The sequence below is a fragment of the Medicago sativa genome, chromosome 3 (assembly GCF_051527215.1).
Source record: "Medicago sativa cultivar Bolivia chromosome 3, Bolivia_mono, whole genome shotgun sequence".
NCBI classification, from domain to species: Eukaryota; Viridiplantae; Streptophyta; class Magnoliopsida; order Fabales; family Fabaceae; genus Medicago; species Medicago sativa.
This window is the reverse complement of record NC_140751.1, coordinates 78804209-78821209: the sequence shown is the minus strand read 5'-3', so window position 1 is coordinate 78821209 and position 17001 is coordinate 78804209. Positions and strand designations below refer to the sequence as shown.

The following is a 17001-nucleotide window of genomic DNA, read 5'->3' as shown; positions in this document are numbered from 1 at the left end:
GCCATTTGTCTTCATGCAAAATATCAAGTGTGAAACATGTCACTTGCATCTCATGCATCTTGCATGCACCATGGACACATGTTTTGTTACAAAAGTAGTTTTACCAATCACAATATTGGCCTTCGATCATCATTTGGACCAATTCCATTTTCAGTGGTAGCTAACTGCCGTTGAAGTCTTTTAAAATCGGTTCAATCACTTTTAAGGTTGGTTCAACTGATCTTAAAAGTGCTCCGCGACGTTTAATTGCCGCTGAAAATGTCGAGCAGCAATTAACTATCGCTGGTGTAGTGAATAACCAATTTTATAAGTGAGAAAATTGGTTCCTAATCTTAGACTTGGATCACAACTTGAACCTATATAGAAGTAGCTTCACCGACCCAAAATTCATAACTGTATAACAATTAGTGGGGCAGATTTTTAGCATTTCTTTTACAAGTAAGGCTCTGTTTGGTAAAAATAGCGGATAGCTGATAAGCTAGCTGATAGCTTTTAGCTGATAAGCTAGCTGATAGCTTTTAACTGATAGCTGATGACTGATGACTGATAGCTGATAAGCTAACTAAAGTGTTTGGTAAAACTGGCGGTTCAATTAGCTGATAAATGTAAAATGACTAGGGGTGTTCAAATCCAAACCGATCCAAAATAAAACCGCAAACCGATCCAAAAAAACCGAAAACCGCAAAAAACCGAATATATTTGGATGCGTATGGATATTGTTTTGTAAAAACCGCTAAGATCGGATCGGATTTCGGATCACTTTTTCAAAACCGAACCAAACCGAACCGCAAAAATAAATATTAATACTTATTTATTCTTTTATTAGTATTATATATTGCATTATTATAATCATTGTTAAATTGTAATCTTATATATTCCACTAATTTAATCTATATTATTATTACTTCATATGTTTCAAAAATAATTGATAATTTTCATACTATAATTTTAATTTTTTAATTTATTTTGCATCAAACCTATTATTTTTACCATGTTTGTGTAATATTAATATTAATAAAAAAATAATATTTTTAAAAAAAGAGTAAATAAAAAAATATATTTTGCATTTTGGATATCCAAAAACCGATCCAAATTAAACCGCATATATTTGGATCGGTTCGGTTCGGATTTTTTTAGAAAACTCATCCAAACCGAACCGAACCGCATGTGATTTTTATTTTGGATCGGTTGACATTTTGCCTCAAAACTGATCCAAACCGCACCGCGAACACCCCTAAAAATGACATAAAGGGCATTCTTAGTTCATACTAATAAATTTATTTTCAATTCATAATAAAATTTATTCTGTGAAAAAAATCATAATTAAATCTATATCAATTAATATAAATTTATTTTAAAAGGACATTTTAATTTATAATATAAATTAATTTTTCTTAGCTAAAATTTATATTCTATTAAGTGTTTATACGTTATAAAAAATGTTAAACATAATAAAAAACACCTAATGTACTATCATATTTTTTAATTGACTTACCAAGATGTATTATCTATAAATAATATTATCTAAAAATATGTAGCTTTCATAAGAGGAAAAAAAATTACCAACACGTGTTGTTAAGTTATCGTGAAAAAAAAGGTTATCGTAAGACAAAAAAAAAGTACGAAAAAATCTATACACAATGTTATTACGTTATCGTAAAAAAAATAAACATTGGAGAATTATCGAGTAATTTAATGCAATGGTTACATGCAATTACCAAAATATTAATTATAAAGGATAAAGTTGAATTTTGCTTTGAAAAATAAGGGTAAAAATGGAAGAAAAAATGAGAAGCTAAAAGCTATAAGCTCAAACGCTACTTGAAGTAGCTTCTGAAAAATAGCTTATAAGCTCCTGAAATAAGCTATAAGCTCGTTGTAAAAAGCGTTACCAAACCGAGCTATTTTTTGTCAAACGAGCTTATAAGCTATGAGCTAAAAGCTAAAAGCTCTTTTTTGGTGTTACCAAACAGAGCCTAAAATGCTATGATAATAGGTTTAGTGGGAGTAAAAAGTGGACCAACTTCATACTCACGTTACAAGTAAAATACCAAGATAATAGGTTTATTGAGAGTAAAAAATGGACCAACTTCCACTTATGTTTTCCCTATAAAGTAGCAAGTCAGCCACATAAATCAAATGCCTAAAATCTTGTCAAAACCTAAATGCCTAAAATCTTGTCAAAATCTAAATGCTAAAATAAAGGCATGATTGAATTTGAATTCATCTTGAAACAAGTCTCGTATTGTTTGGTATGTTAATGGTTGAATACATCTTGAAACAAGTCTCATATAGTTTGGTATGTTAAAGAAAAACAGAGGTCAATGCTATGGCTCTGTTTGGTAAAAAGAAGCTATAAGCTAGCTGATAGCTGATAAGCTAGCTGGTAGCTGAAAAGCTAGCTGATACTACCTCCGTTCCTTTTTAAGTGTCACTTTTTAACATTTTTCACAGACCAAGACACTCAATAAATGTTACTTTTTCTTATACAATAATCTATACTTTTACTATAATAGCCTTAGTCATTTAATATCTTATTTCATATATTTCTCTCTCCACAATAAATAACTAAGGGTAATGTTGGTAAAACAACATTTATTGTTGCATTGAACTTTGAAAGTGACAGTTAAATAGGAACAAAAAATTTCTTCAAAAGTGACACTTAAAAAGGAACGGAGGGAGTAGCTGATAGCTGGTAGCTTATAGCTGAAAAGCTCACTTATTAAAAATAATGTGTTTGGTAAAATTAGCTGTTATAAATATAAAATGACATAAAAGTACATGACAATTTAATTTGAAAAAAAAAAATCAAAATTATATCCAAAAAAAATATATCCTTTGAAAATAAACATTCATCAAAACCTATGAAAGTTACATATTGTCTTTGGTCCCTTCTTCATACATCAAAATGAACATACTATAATGCTAAATTTTAAAATGAATAAACTCGATCATATACGTTAATTTCAATGACTAAATTATCATTTCACAAATCTAAAGAATTATACTAGACTTTGTGTATCTTCAAGATATTGATTTATTATATACTTAAGATTAAGATTTATTCATTTCAACTTAGGCTCTGTTTGGTAAAAAGAAGCTATAAGCTAGCTGATAGCTGATAAGCTAGCTGATAGCTGAAAAACTAGCTTATAGCTGATGACAGATAGCTGATAGCTTATAGCTGAAAAGCTCGCTTATTAAAAATAATGTGTTTGGTAAAATTAGTTGTTGAAGTTGCTGATAAGTATAAAATGACATAAAAGGACATGTTTATTTATTTTTTTTTTATAAATTATATATGCAAATTTTTTTACTTAATGTATTTTTTTAACTACTCAAATTTATTTGAAATTATTTTCATCTTCACATGATAAATGTGCTTTATGAATTCAATTGGCATTTTTTATTCGACAAATTTTATTTTTTAACGAATTTTATTTAACTAAACTTGTTTCACTATTTATTTATTATATATATATATTTTATTTAACATTCAATATTATATGAATTAAAAGCAAGGTCATAAAAAATGAACAACAAAATTTAGAAAACTATATACCATGCCGTGACTTGTAATAAGGTGTGAGGTTGGTGGCAGTAAGCCTTAAAACGTGGGAACATGGGTGGTTTTTTTTAATTTAAAAATAATAAAATTAAATTAACAAGGTTATAATTGGAAAAAATTATAAGAAGCTATAAGCTACAAGCTCAAAAGCTACTTGAAATAGCTTTTCAAAAAAAGCTATAAGCTCATGAGAAAAGCTTGTTACCAAACACGTCACATTTTGATCCAACAAGCTTATAAACTATTCAAGAAGCTATAAGCTAGCTTTTTGTTGTTACCAAACACAGTATTAAAGGATTAAAGTGACAATTTTTTTTTTAAAAAGCAAAGAAATTTTTTATTAAAAAAAATATAACAAGAAGGCACATAATACATGATAAAGGAACACTAAAACACTATGCAAATCAGCCTCCACAAGCAAAACAGAACGAAACGTGGGGAGTGGTGAGTGAGTGGGACGACGGTTGCTTTGTTTACAAAAGGTAAAAATGTAATAAAAATAAAATAATAAGGTTATTATTGGAAGAAAACGTAAAAAGCTACTTGAATTAGCTTCTCAGAAAAAGCTATAAGCTCGTGAAAAAAGTTTGTTACCAAACACAACACGTTTTCATCCAACGAGCTTATAAGCTAGTCCAACAAGCTATAAGCTAGCTTTTTTGTGTTACCAAACACAGCCATATATATTGTCGGATGTAGCTGATGTGTTAGTTTTGGAGACTGTGTATCAAGGTTGTGGATTATTTGACAGAAAGTTTTTTGATTCTATATTTCCATGGACAAAAATTCATTTTTTTAATGAAAAAATTAGTAGTTGTTTCATTAAAAAAAATGTTTAGTTTTGCTAAAAAAAATGATTAGTTGCAATGAGGAGAGAGAGAAAAGGTTGGGATGAGTTGCGACATACAATAATTATATTTGAAGAAAGAAAAAAGTGGTTTTTTTGTCAAACATAAAAGATGTATCTTGTTAATGCACATCTTCTAATTTTTGTATGGGTGTGCATTAACATTTCCCTATATATATTTACTTGAGAGTTTTCTATATATAGAAGGAGACACATAAAAGTCTGGTGTCGTACATTTTTGAATACAGGTCTCATCAAAAAATTATTTGGGTCTATTTCTCTTTAAACAGTGTTCTTGAAAAGAATTACGATATTTTTAATGCTGTTTTGTCTAATATGCACACAAAAATTAGTATTATATGATGCACAGATTTATTTTTCACCACATCACTTTTCATTTAATTTAATTGAGAATTTTTTTGATAAAAAAGAACAACTTTATAGTTTATATATACTACAAGACAAATATACCTTATGCACTATAGACTTGATCCCTTAAAAATAATATGTAGTTGATTTGGATTTGGACATGTTGCTTTATGTGTCACGAATCTGGACGTATCAAGTTTTATGATATTCAAGAAAATTAAACTCCTACGTTTCTTTTTATTCCACTTACCTAGCATATTTGTCCATTATCCATCTTTGCCAAAATAAGTTATCTAGACATGCTTTATAGAAAAGATAATGAAATATCAAGTGTTAGTAATATTCCTTTTAGAAAAAGTGCGAGTAATAAATTTCACATCAGATTAAAGAATAAATGTTGAACACTTTATGAGTAAGATGATTCATAAACCTAATCCTTTTTGAACTTAAATTTTTTGGTTAAAGTGTGATGTGTTTCTCTTACTTATACGATTGTTTAAAGTTCAATGTGATGAACTTCCGAATCTCCACGTAATCCAACAAGATATATGCTCAGTTTTCAAATTATAGGGAAATGTTAACTTGTGCCCTTTGGGGTATAAGTTAAGAAGATAAATGTAGAAGGTTTTTCTTGGAACTTGTGCATTCAATGTTTTAAAAGTTGCAAAAGTTATACTTTCAATATAAAATTTATTTTTAATTTCCATTTTAAGCTCTTTAACTTGTGCCCTTAGGGCACAAGTTAACATGACCCTAAAAGTTATAATAAAATTACGTTAACTGAGGTATACTGTTAGCAGTGGCGTAGCCAGGACCCTGACTTAGGGGATGCAAAATTTTGAAACTTCAATTATGTCTCTATGTGTGAATATATATGTCTCGTGTCTTACCAAATTTTGTTGTAACATATATATGTCCATTTTATACTCAAGAAATGTCAAAGACGTGTCAAAATTATTCTATTAGAAACAAAAAATGAAACAAAATTAAAATTGTGAGAACAAAAAACATTTCGTTTTATTTTTTTTAGAAACTAAAATCAAAATTCACAATATTTTTAAAAACGAAAAACTTAGTTAACCCTATAAATTTTATAGGATTGAATTTAACAAGCAGCTAAATAGTAATGTGGCTTAGTTAATTCATTAAGGATTACAAATAAGTTCACTACTAAAAAACAAAAATCAGTGAGGAAAATTTAGAGTGAGAAAGCGTGAAATCCCTCTCTAATTTAGTCACTAAATGTTGCGACCAAGTAATTTGTAGGATTTTATTTTTCCCGTCACTAATTTTCCTCCCTAATTTTGCTTTTCCTAGTAGTGGTTATTCGAGTCTAGTTAATTCCCTGGGTTCTTTTTTACGTTTTGTTGAAAAAAAAACTTCACAATGAAACACCAATTACCTATATTAATTAAAAAAATGTAGTTACATTACAAATTACAAAATATTAAATAAAAATAACAAAGTCAACATGTAAAAGCAACAAAGTATGATGGTTATCTATAACAACATCATCAATGTTTAAGACCTAAAAAGTAGAGTGTGCCAATAAAGTTTGATGTGAGAGTCTTAGGAGGTGCATGAAAACAATTTCACGATGTGCAAATGTATAAACAAACCATATTATTGGGTGGAAATTTAAAAAGAGAAATGATATTTAGTGAGAACTTTTGCAACAACTTTATCTCTCATACTCACATTATTTTTTACTTTATCTCTCTATTATTATGGTTTCCGTGTCAATACCATTTTTTTCTTTGTAAAATATGGTTGTCACCAAACTGGCTGTTCAAATAACACTCCTCATTTAAAAAACCAAAGGATGCAGGTGCATCCCCTCACACACAAGTGGCTCCGCCACTGACTGTTAGTATGAAATAGAGAGGGTAAGCAACTTCCTGTTTGGCCTTGATTATTGCAGTGAAACCATTAAATTTAAAATTACTAGTAACACCAAAGCATGATTGGTCACCAAGAGAGAGAAAAAAACACTCTGGTCATTGCACCTTTTTTTCTTCCTCTCCCACCTTTTACTCTCCGCCATCTAAATCCACAATCTAAAAATAGATCAAATTGAACCTCCATTCTCTTTGTTCTATGCCTCTCAAAAAAACTGTCTTCACACAAATCCTGTCAATTTTCAACAACTTTTACTTTTCACCAACCTTCCTTAGAACAAATTAATTCCATAACAAACTTCATGCATAGATGTGCATTGTGATGCTCTAAAATCCTAATAAACAACATTTTCTTTTTCTTTTTCTAGTTGTTTAATTTGATTTGATTTTCTCACAATGCCAAGCAAACTAAGGAAGGCAATTGGTGCAGTAAAAGACCAAACAAGCATTAGCCTAGCAAAGGTAACACATGCAGCAAATCTTGAGGTAACAATTCTTAAAGCAACAACACATGATAAAAATCCAATTGAAGAACGTTATGTGAATGAAATTGTCAACATAGTATCTTCCAACAAAGCCTATGCTGCTGCATGTGCACAATGCATAGGCAAAAGAATTGGCAAAACTAGGAATTGGGTTGTTGCACTCAAATCTCTTATGATTGTCCTAAGAATATTTCAAGATGGTGATCCATATTTTCCTAGAGAAGTTTTTCATTCAATGAAAAGGGGTGCAAAAATTCTCAACCTTTCAAGTTTCAAAGATGATTCCAATTCTAGCCCTTGGGATTATACTGCATTTATAAGAACATTTGCATTGTATCTTGATGAACGTTTAGATTGTTTCCTAACGGGAAAACTTCAAAGACGATTTACGTATAATAACCGGTTTCATGAAAAGAATCAAAGGAATGAACCTGGTATTAGAGACATGAAACCTACATTGGTCCTTAATAGAATTACTTATTGGCAAAGGTTGTTGGATAGAGCTATTGGTACGAGACCGACTGGAGCGGCTAAGAATAATCGTTTGGTTCAGATTTCTCTTTATGCTGTTGTGCAAGAAAGTTTTGATCTTTACAAAGATATCTCTGATGGGCTTGGGGTTGTTTTGGATAATTTCTTCAATTTACCACTTTCAGCCTGTGTTACTGCATTCAATGCATGTGTTAAATCATATAAACAATTTGATGAGTTATCTGCATTTTATTCTTTTTGTTTAAATATTGGAATTGGAAGGTCTTATGAGTATCCAAGTGTGCAAAAAGTTTCCGAAGAGCTTATGGAGACATTACAAGCTTTCTTGAAGGATCAAGCTTCATTCCATAATACTGCTTCAAAACATTTTATTCTTTCTGCACAAAAAAAATCTAATGCCGGTTTAAGTTCATCTCAAGACGAATTAGGCACTGAAAGATGTGGAACACTTGATAGGTATTTTGAGACTGGTTCTGAGTTTGGATCTCAATGTACATCATTGGAAGATTTAATGAGTGCTACTGATGTTGCCGAGAGTTCCCGCGGTTCGGTTGAACATGATAGGTATTCCGAGGAATCTGAAGATGAGAAACATTCATTACAATATGACGATGGGTTTGGTAGTGCTAATGGTTCTGGTTCTGTTAGATCATCGACAATCGATAAAAATTCCAGGTCAAGTTTTGATATAACAAGTGTTGATGATATGCATGTGCAACAAAATCATCAAACAAAGGAAAGTTCCAAAGATTGTTGGGAAATAGTATTAGCAAAGACAGTAACTAATGAAACATCATCACCTAAATTGGATAATGGATTTGACTCTTTTGTCAATGCATTTGATCAAGCTTTAGTACCTCACCAAAAATACAATCCATTCCTAGAAGACATTGGAACTTTAGCTCCTCATACCAATGCCAATGATAATTTTGATGATGCTTTTGGTGTATCACCAACTTTTAAGGCAACACCAACACCTACCTTTAATGCTCATGACCCTCTTGCATCAACTTTCTCTGATCAAAATTCTAATTCTTTACCAAATTTGGATCTAATTTTTGGTGACATAAATCCAAATGACACAACATTGGCACCGACTTTTCAGGCTCAACATTCTTTTAATCATGCACCAACCTTTCAGGCTCAACATTCTTTTCAAGTGCACAATTCCAATGATAATGCTATAGTAGAATCACCGATCCATACTGTTGAGAATCCTAATACTAGTATTGTTCCCTTGGATTCACATAATAGTTTTTACAATTCAACAGTGGTTCCAACTTTTCAAGCTCAAGATTCTTTTAAGAATGGTTCAACGCCAACCTTTCAGGCTCAACATTCTTTTAAGAATGGTTCGACGCCAACCTTTCAGGCTCAACATTCTTTTAAGAATGGTTCAACACCAACTTTTCAGGCTCAAAATTCTTTTAAGCACGACTCAACACCAACTTTTCAGGCTCAACATTATTTTAAGAATCGTTCAACACCAAATTTTCAACTGCAAACTTCAAATGATAATGCAATAACAGAATCACCAACCTATAATGTTGAGAATCCTAATGCTAGTACTGTTCCTTTTGATTCACACAATAGTTTTTACAATTCAACTATGGCACCAACTTTTCAAGCTCAACATTCTTTTAGGAAGGATTCAACACCAACTTTTCAGGCTCAACATTCCTTTAAGCATGACTCAACACCAACTTTTGAAGCTCATCATTCCTTTAGGAATAGTTCAACACCAACTTCTCAAGTGCACAATTCAAATGATAATGGCATAGTAGAATCACCAATCTATACTGTTGAGAATCCTAATACTAGTATTGTTCCCTTTGATTCACATAGTAGTTTTTACAATTCAACGGCGGCTCCAACATTTAGTGCAAATGGAGGCAATGAAACAACACCGTCAACACAAATAGAAGATGATCCCTTTGGACCATGGCCTAGTGCGACGACCAATGATCAAACGTCTAATGTGTCATCAATGCAAGATCAAACTTTGTTGCAGTTACAACAACTGTGGTTGGAACAACAAAACAAGATTATAGCAAAGCATATGACTTGAAAAAATGTTGTAAATGTTTAAGCATTTAAATTTTGTATAGAAGATGTTTATGCATTGAAATAGACCTGTTTTTTTCTCCACATTTTTCATTTTTCCAATTTCTTGAGTTATTATTGCCGCTTTCCTAGTTATTTTGTTTATTTTGTTAACTCTTCCGAGAAACGCTCGAATCTGGATAATAATCCAATCTCCATTACATGATTTCTTTCATGATAAGTTGTAAGGTAGTCATATCTTCATGCGAAATGGGGAATGATATGAGAGGTTTGGTTCTCATATCTTATGAGTGAGGAGTATAGTTTTATTCAAGAATGAGTATAAGTTTACTTTTGAGTTGTAAATATGACTACCTTGTATAGTTGTTATGTGTTAAGCCTCTACAACACGATGAAATTTTTTTCTAGAAAACACATACATAAATATTCACTATCTGACAACTCTTTAAACATAATTCTTGATCCGAACTGGACCTCAAGAGATGATAGGAATGTTTGCATTACGGTTGACTATGTTGGTGAAGGTTCTTTAATAGGGTGGTGTACATGCAAATAATCTAATCGCTAAGTTGAGTTGGGGTTGAGTGATGCATAATGAATGCACGTTGTGATTTTGGAGAGACCGCTCTCATATATAGCCAATGTCTTTGGTGGAGAGACTGTTCTCTTATATAGTCAATGTCGTTGGATGAGACGTTAGGAACCTAGGGAATTCAATTTCAGGTGGATCGATTCTTTAGATTAGGTCTATTCGACCGTGTGATAATAAAAAATTGAACTTTGAATTGTCTAAAACACAATACATACTTTTTTTTTTGAAAGAAGAACACCATACATACCTAAAATCTTGTTTTGTAATTATTTTCCCCAATGAAATTTTGATTATTTTTCGTTCTTATATGTGAAAATTTGGAATAGTTTAAAAAATTAAAATGTTAAAAAGTCATAATTTTCGAGTTTTTTCTATTCACACCCTATATTTTTCTGGTTACACCCAAATTTTCTTAAAAGTTTTTAATAATAGGGTTAATGTCGCTTTTGGTCCCTGTAATATTAGCGATTTCTGGTTTTAGTCCCTGTAAAAAAAATAGTTTAGATTTTGTCCCTACAATTTCAGATTCTTTCACTTTTGGTCCCTCAAATAACCATGTCAGCAGAATCTAGCCACATGTCATGCTGACTGTGTCTTTTTAATATTTTTTAATCCATTTGGAATTTATAATTATTTTCAATATTTAAAATTCAAAAAATAAATTAAAAAAACAAAATATTTTTTCAGTCCCTCTCATCTTTCCCTCTCTCTATGAACTTATCTTCTCCCTCCTTCATAGCACCACCCTCGTTCTCCCTCTCCCTTTACACCATCCACGTCTCTTTGTTCCTCTTCACCACCACACCATCATCAGTCACCGCCACCATCTTCATCGCCACCACCATCGTACTCAACCTTCAATCCATCCATATATGTCCTCCTCTTCTTCCTCACAACTGTAACGCCATCCTTTTTATTTAATTATTTTAAATGAGTTTTGGAATATATTTATATGATTGGTATGATTTACATGATTTATGTGATATTTTGTTATGTTATATGTTGGTATTTACTAGCATAATATAATTGTTATTTGGTGTAGAAATATATTTGTTATTTGTTATAGATATATTTGTTATTTGGTGTAGAAATATATTTGTTATTTGTTATAGATATATTTGTTATTTGGTGTAGAAATATATTTGTTATTTGTTAGAGATATATTTGTTAATATATTTGTTATTTGTTAGAGATATATTTGTTATTGGTGTATTATTATTATTATTAAGTGGGGGAGAGATATATTTAATTTAGAAATAAATAAGATTATGAGGAATAGAGTAGTTTTGAGGTGTAAGAGAAATAAGAAAGGGGTTAGAATAGAAAGAAGAATAAGTTGTTGGGCCAAAATAGATTTAAGAAGAGCGTTAAGTATTATAAATAGAGAAGCTTAGGTTAGAAAGAGTTTACCGAAAACCGCTTTTTGGAAAAGAGGAGAACAAGAAAGAAGAGAAAAGGAGAAGACCTTAGGAAAGAAGAACGCTGCCGCTGATTCAGGAATTAATCTAAGGTGAGGGTGAGACTATCTTGCATTAATATTACGTTGTTAAATCATTAGATTGCATCTAACAAGTTGGGGAAAGTTTGTGAGAATTTGAGAATTAGGGTTTTGAGAGAGATTTGATGATTAGATGATGAAAACTTGTTGAATTGATGTAGAAATTGTATACAGACCTTAGATAATCCATAGGATGATTATTGGAAGTAGTTTTGAGGTTAGAACCATGAGATTAGGTGAAACTTGGAGAAAATCTGCATTCAGCCCGAATTTTGATATTAAAACTGGAATTGATCGGTGCCGAATTGGTCTTAGGTGTAAACACGAAAGTTGTAGGTATGGATGTTAGCTTTCTAATGCCGTTGGTCTCACGTCAAAACAATATATAGAACTTGAGTTATAGTCAAATTACTACACGTAGATCACAGTGAATTTTTATGGACTTTCAGCACAACTTTTCCGAATTTAAAATGAAAACTGGTATTGATCGGTACAGAATTGGTCTTAAGCGTAAACATGAAAGTTTTAGATAATTTTGTTAGCTTTCTAGTGGCTTTGGTTTGACGTGAAAATGATGTTTGGTCTTTGAGTTATGATTAAAATACTACAGGGAGGTCTTTGCAAAATTGTACGGTGACAGCATTCTCTGTTTCATGTTTTTGCGTTTTGTTCATATGTTTCTGTTTTGAATTGATCTTTGTTGTTAACATGAAAGTTGTTGATATTTGTGATATTTTTCCAGTAGCTTTTGTTTGACATGAAAATATGTTGTGCATAATTTATTATGTTTTTACAAAGATACATAGTGAATTATTGTTGATGTTTAAATACGATGTTATATGAAGTTGTTTATGATTGATGAATATGATGTTTTAAGATGTTGTTTATTATCATTTGATATTGTTATATTATGATATGACATGAATTATTTATGTGATCCATTTGTTGTCAAGATGCTAAGATGTTAAGACGTTAAGATGATAAGAGTTGTTAAGTCGTCGAGTCGTTATGAAGTCATCAAGTTGTTAAGATGTTATGTTGTCAAGATATCAAGATGTTAGGATGTCATAGATGTTCATGAAGTTGTCTAAGTTGTAGGAAGTTGAGTCCATTGCATACTCATTAAAGTTGAGGGCTTTAGGCCCGGCAGCCTTGTGCTCATTAAAGTTGGGGGCTTAATGCCTGACAGGTCCTTTATGACCTTAGCGATGGGGGCTTAATGCCTGACAGGTCCTTTATGACCTTAGCGATGGGGGCTTAATGCCTGTCAGGTCCTTTATGACCTTAGCGATGGGGGCTTAATGCCCTGGTGGTACCACATGCATAATGAAGTTGTTGAAGTTGTTGTTGAAGTTGTCTAAGTTGTTGTTGAAGTTGTAGTTGCATTGTAGAGTCGTCATAACTTATATTTAATGATGATGATGTTTGACGATGATGTTGTTCATGTTTGATGATGATGTTTGATTTTGATGATGATGTTTGACGATGATGTTGTTCATGTTTGACGATGATGTTGTTTAGGATTGATGATGATGTTGATTATGATTTGTTTATGATGGTTGAATATGAAGTTGTTATGATAAGATGCTATGTGATTTATGATATGCTGATATGTGAATATGATAAGATGTTATACGTTTACTAATGATGATGTATGATGATTCCTCGTGATTATATTTAAGATGGATTGTTTGTGATTATGTTTATGGTTGATATATAATGTTATGAGATGGTTATGATTAGTACTTGATGTTATATGATGTTGTTTATGTCTATGATTAAGATGCTATGATTAAAAGGATATATGATAATGCTTATGACTAATATTTGTAGATATGTGATGATATTTATATGATGATATAATATGAAGTATATGACTAATGTAGGAAGAATAATGATACTAGTTAAGGAAGTTTAAGTTGCTAGATATGATTAATGAATTATAGGATGTTTAAGTTGTTGAATGTACTTTACATGATTTATATGCTTTATATTATTGTTTGAGAAATCTCACCCCTCTGCTTGGAAATGTTGCTCTTCGTATGGGTAACTTGCAGGTAACCAGGATTAGTTGCGGTCGTGAGTGGACTACTCACAAGTGTGTCTTAAGTGCTTTGATACGTAACGGGATGGGATTATGTCTTTACTTTCTGTTCCTTACGTATTACTTTATGAATCTTTCAAGAATTGATGTTGAACTAAGTTTTATGAAATTTTATATTGAGGCCCTTGTGCCAAAGATTATTTAAGTTGTCAAACTATTCCGCTGCGAAGATTTAAAGATTATGTTGTTATATTTTTGAAGAATAAATTGTTATTTATTCCGTTTATAAATTTTTAAGAAGTGTAGCATTCCGTTTAAGGTTGAATTACTCTGATTTTTAATTATGAAATTTTTACGTTGGGAAAACGGGGTGTTACAATTGGTATCAGAGCAGGTCGGTCCGTCCGGCCAAGTAGATGAGTCGTTGTGTCGTGTCGTCTTGTTTTCTAGTTAGTACTTATGTTTTTTTATGTGATCATGTTTAATTGACTAACTTGATGTGGTTTTTGTGTTTTGTTTGAAGAAGTAATGACTAAATTTATTTTCTATTGTGCTTGAATTTCGAGGACGAAATTCCTTTAAGTTGGGGAGAGTTGTAACGCCCTCCTTTTTATTTAATTATTTTAAATGAGTTTTGGAATATATTTATATGATTGGTATGATTTACATGATTTATGTGATATTTTGTTATGTTATATGTTGGTATTTACTAGCATAATATAATTGTTATTTGGTGTAGAAATATATTTGTTATTTGTTATAGATATATTTGTTATTTGGTGTAGAAATATATTTGTTATTTGTTATAGATATATTTGTTATTTGGTGTAGAAATATATTTGTTATTTGTTAGAGATATATTTGTTAATATATTTGTTATTTGTTAGAGATATATTTGTTATTGGTGTATTATTATTATTATTAAGTGGGGGAGAGATATATTTAATTTAGAAATAAATAAGATTATGAGGAATAGAGTAGTTTTGAGGTGTAAGAGAAATAAGAAAGGGGTTAGAATAGAAAGAAGAATAAGTTGTTGGGCCAAAATAGATTTAAGAAGAGCGTTAAGTATTATAAATAGAGAAGCTTAGGTTAGAAAGAGTTTACCGAAAACCGCTTTTTGGAAAAGAGGAGAACAAGAAAGAAGAGAAAAGGAGAAGACCTTAGGAAAGAAGAACGCTGCCGCTGATTCAGGAATTAATCTAAGGTGAGGGTGAGACTATCTTGCATTAATATTACGTTGTTAAATCATTAGATTGCATCTAACAAGTTGGGGAAAGTTTGTGAGAATTTGAGAATTAGGGTTTTGAGAGAGATTTGATGATTAGATGATGAAAACTTGTTGAATTGATGTAGAAATTGTATACAGACCTTAGATAATCCATAGGATGATTATTGGAAGTAGTTTTGAGGTTAGAACCATGAGATTAGGTGAAACTTGGAGAAAATCTGCATTCAGCCCGAATTTTGATATTAAAACTGGAATTGATCGGTGCCGAATTGGTCTTAGGTGTAAACACGAAAGTTGTAGGTATGGATGTTAGCTTTCTAATGCCGTTGGTCTCACGTCAAAACAATATATAGAACTTGAGTTATAGTCAAATTACTACACGTAGATCACAGTGAATTTTTATGGACTTTCAGCACAACTTTTCCGAATTTAAAATGAAAACTGGTATTGATCGGTACAGAATTGGTCTTAAGCGTAAACATGAAAGTTTTAGATAATTTTGTTAGCTTTCTAGTGGCTTTGGTTTGACGTGAAAATGATGTTTGGTCTTTGAGTTATGATTAAAATACTACAGGGAGGTCTTTGCAAAATTGTACGGTGACAGCATTCTCTGTTTCATGTTTTTGCGTTTTGTTCATATGTTTCTGTTTTGAATTGATCTTTGTTGTTAACATGAAAGTTGTTGATATTTGTGATATTTTTCCAGTAGCTTTTGTTTGACATGAAAATATGTTGTGCATAATTTATTATGTTTTTACAAAGATACATAGTGAATTATTGTTGATGTTTAAATACGATGTTATATGAAGTTGTTTATGATTGATGAATATGATGTTTTAAGATGTTGTTTATTATCATTTGATATTGTTATATTATGATATGACATGAATTATTTATGTGATCCATTTGTTGTCAAGATGCTAAGATGTTAAGACGTTAAGATGATAAGAGTTGTTAAGTCGTCGAGTCGTTATGAAGTCATCAAGTTGTTAAGATGTTATGTTGTCAAGATATCAAGATGTTAGGATGTCATAGATGTTCATGAAGTTGTCTAAGTTGTAGGAAGTTGAGTCCATTGCATACTCATTAAAGTTGAGGGCTTTAGGCCCGGCAGCCTTGTGCTCATTAAAGTTGGGGGCTTAATGCCTGACAGGTCCTTTATGACCTTAGCGATGGGGGCTTAATGCCTGTCAGGTCCTTTATGACCTTAGCGATGGGGGCTTAATGCCCTGGTGGTACCACATGCATAATGAAGTTGTTGAAGTTGTTGTTGAAGTTGTCTAAGTTGTTGTTGAAGTTGTCTAAGTTGTTGTTGAAGTTGTAGTTGCATTGTAGAGTCGTCATAACTTATATTTAATGATGATGATGTTTGACGATGATGTTGTTCATGTTTGATGATGATGTTTGATTTTGATGATGATGTTTGACGATGATGTTGTTCATGTTTGACGATGATGTTGTTTAGGATTGATGATGATGTTGATTATGATTTGTTTATGATGGTTGAATATGAAGTTGTTATGATAAGATGCTATGTGATTTATGATATGCTGATATGTGAATATGATAAGATGTTATACGTTTACTAATGATGATGTATGATGATTCCTCGTGATTATATTTAAGATGGATTGTTTGTGATTATGTTTATGGTTGATATATAATGTTATGAGATGGTTATGATTAGTACTTGATGTTATATGATGTTGTTTATGTCTATGATTAAGATGCTATGATTAAAAGGATATATGATAATGCTTATGACTAATATTTGTAGATATGTGATGATATTTATATGATGATATAATATGAAGTATATGACTAATGTAGGAAGAATAATGATACTAGTTAAGGAAGTTTAAGTTGCTAGATATGATTAATGAATTATAGGATGTTTAAGTTGTTGAATGTAC

General features: G+C 31.1%; 1 protein-coding gene across 1 annotated transcript; it reads left to right on the top strand.

Annotated features, from left to right (window-relative positions):
* The first annotated feature begins 6895 nt into the window (after positions 1 to 6895).
* Positions 6896 to 9809, top strand: LOC146940563 (ENTH/ANTH/VHS superfamily protein). Its single transcript, XM_085754254.1, has one exon. The coding sequence runs from the start codon at positions 7079 to 7081 to the stop codon at positions 9725 to 9727; it is 2649 nt and encodes an 882-aa protein (XP_085610380.1). The 5' UTR covers positions 6896 to 7078; the 3' UTR covers positions 9728 to 9809.
* The last annotated feature ends 7192 nt before the right edge of the window (positions 9810 to 17001 follow it).

Bases quoted from the DNA above. Each gene is read 5' to 3' on its own strand.
- LOC146940563 (XM_085754254.1), top strand. From the start codon at position 7,079: ATGCCAAGCAAACTAAGGAAGGCAATTGGTGCAGTAAAAGACCAAACA.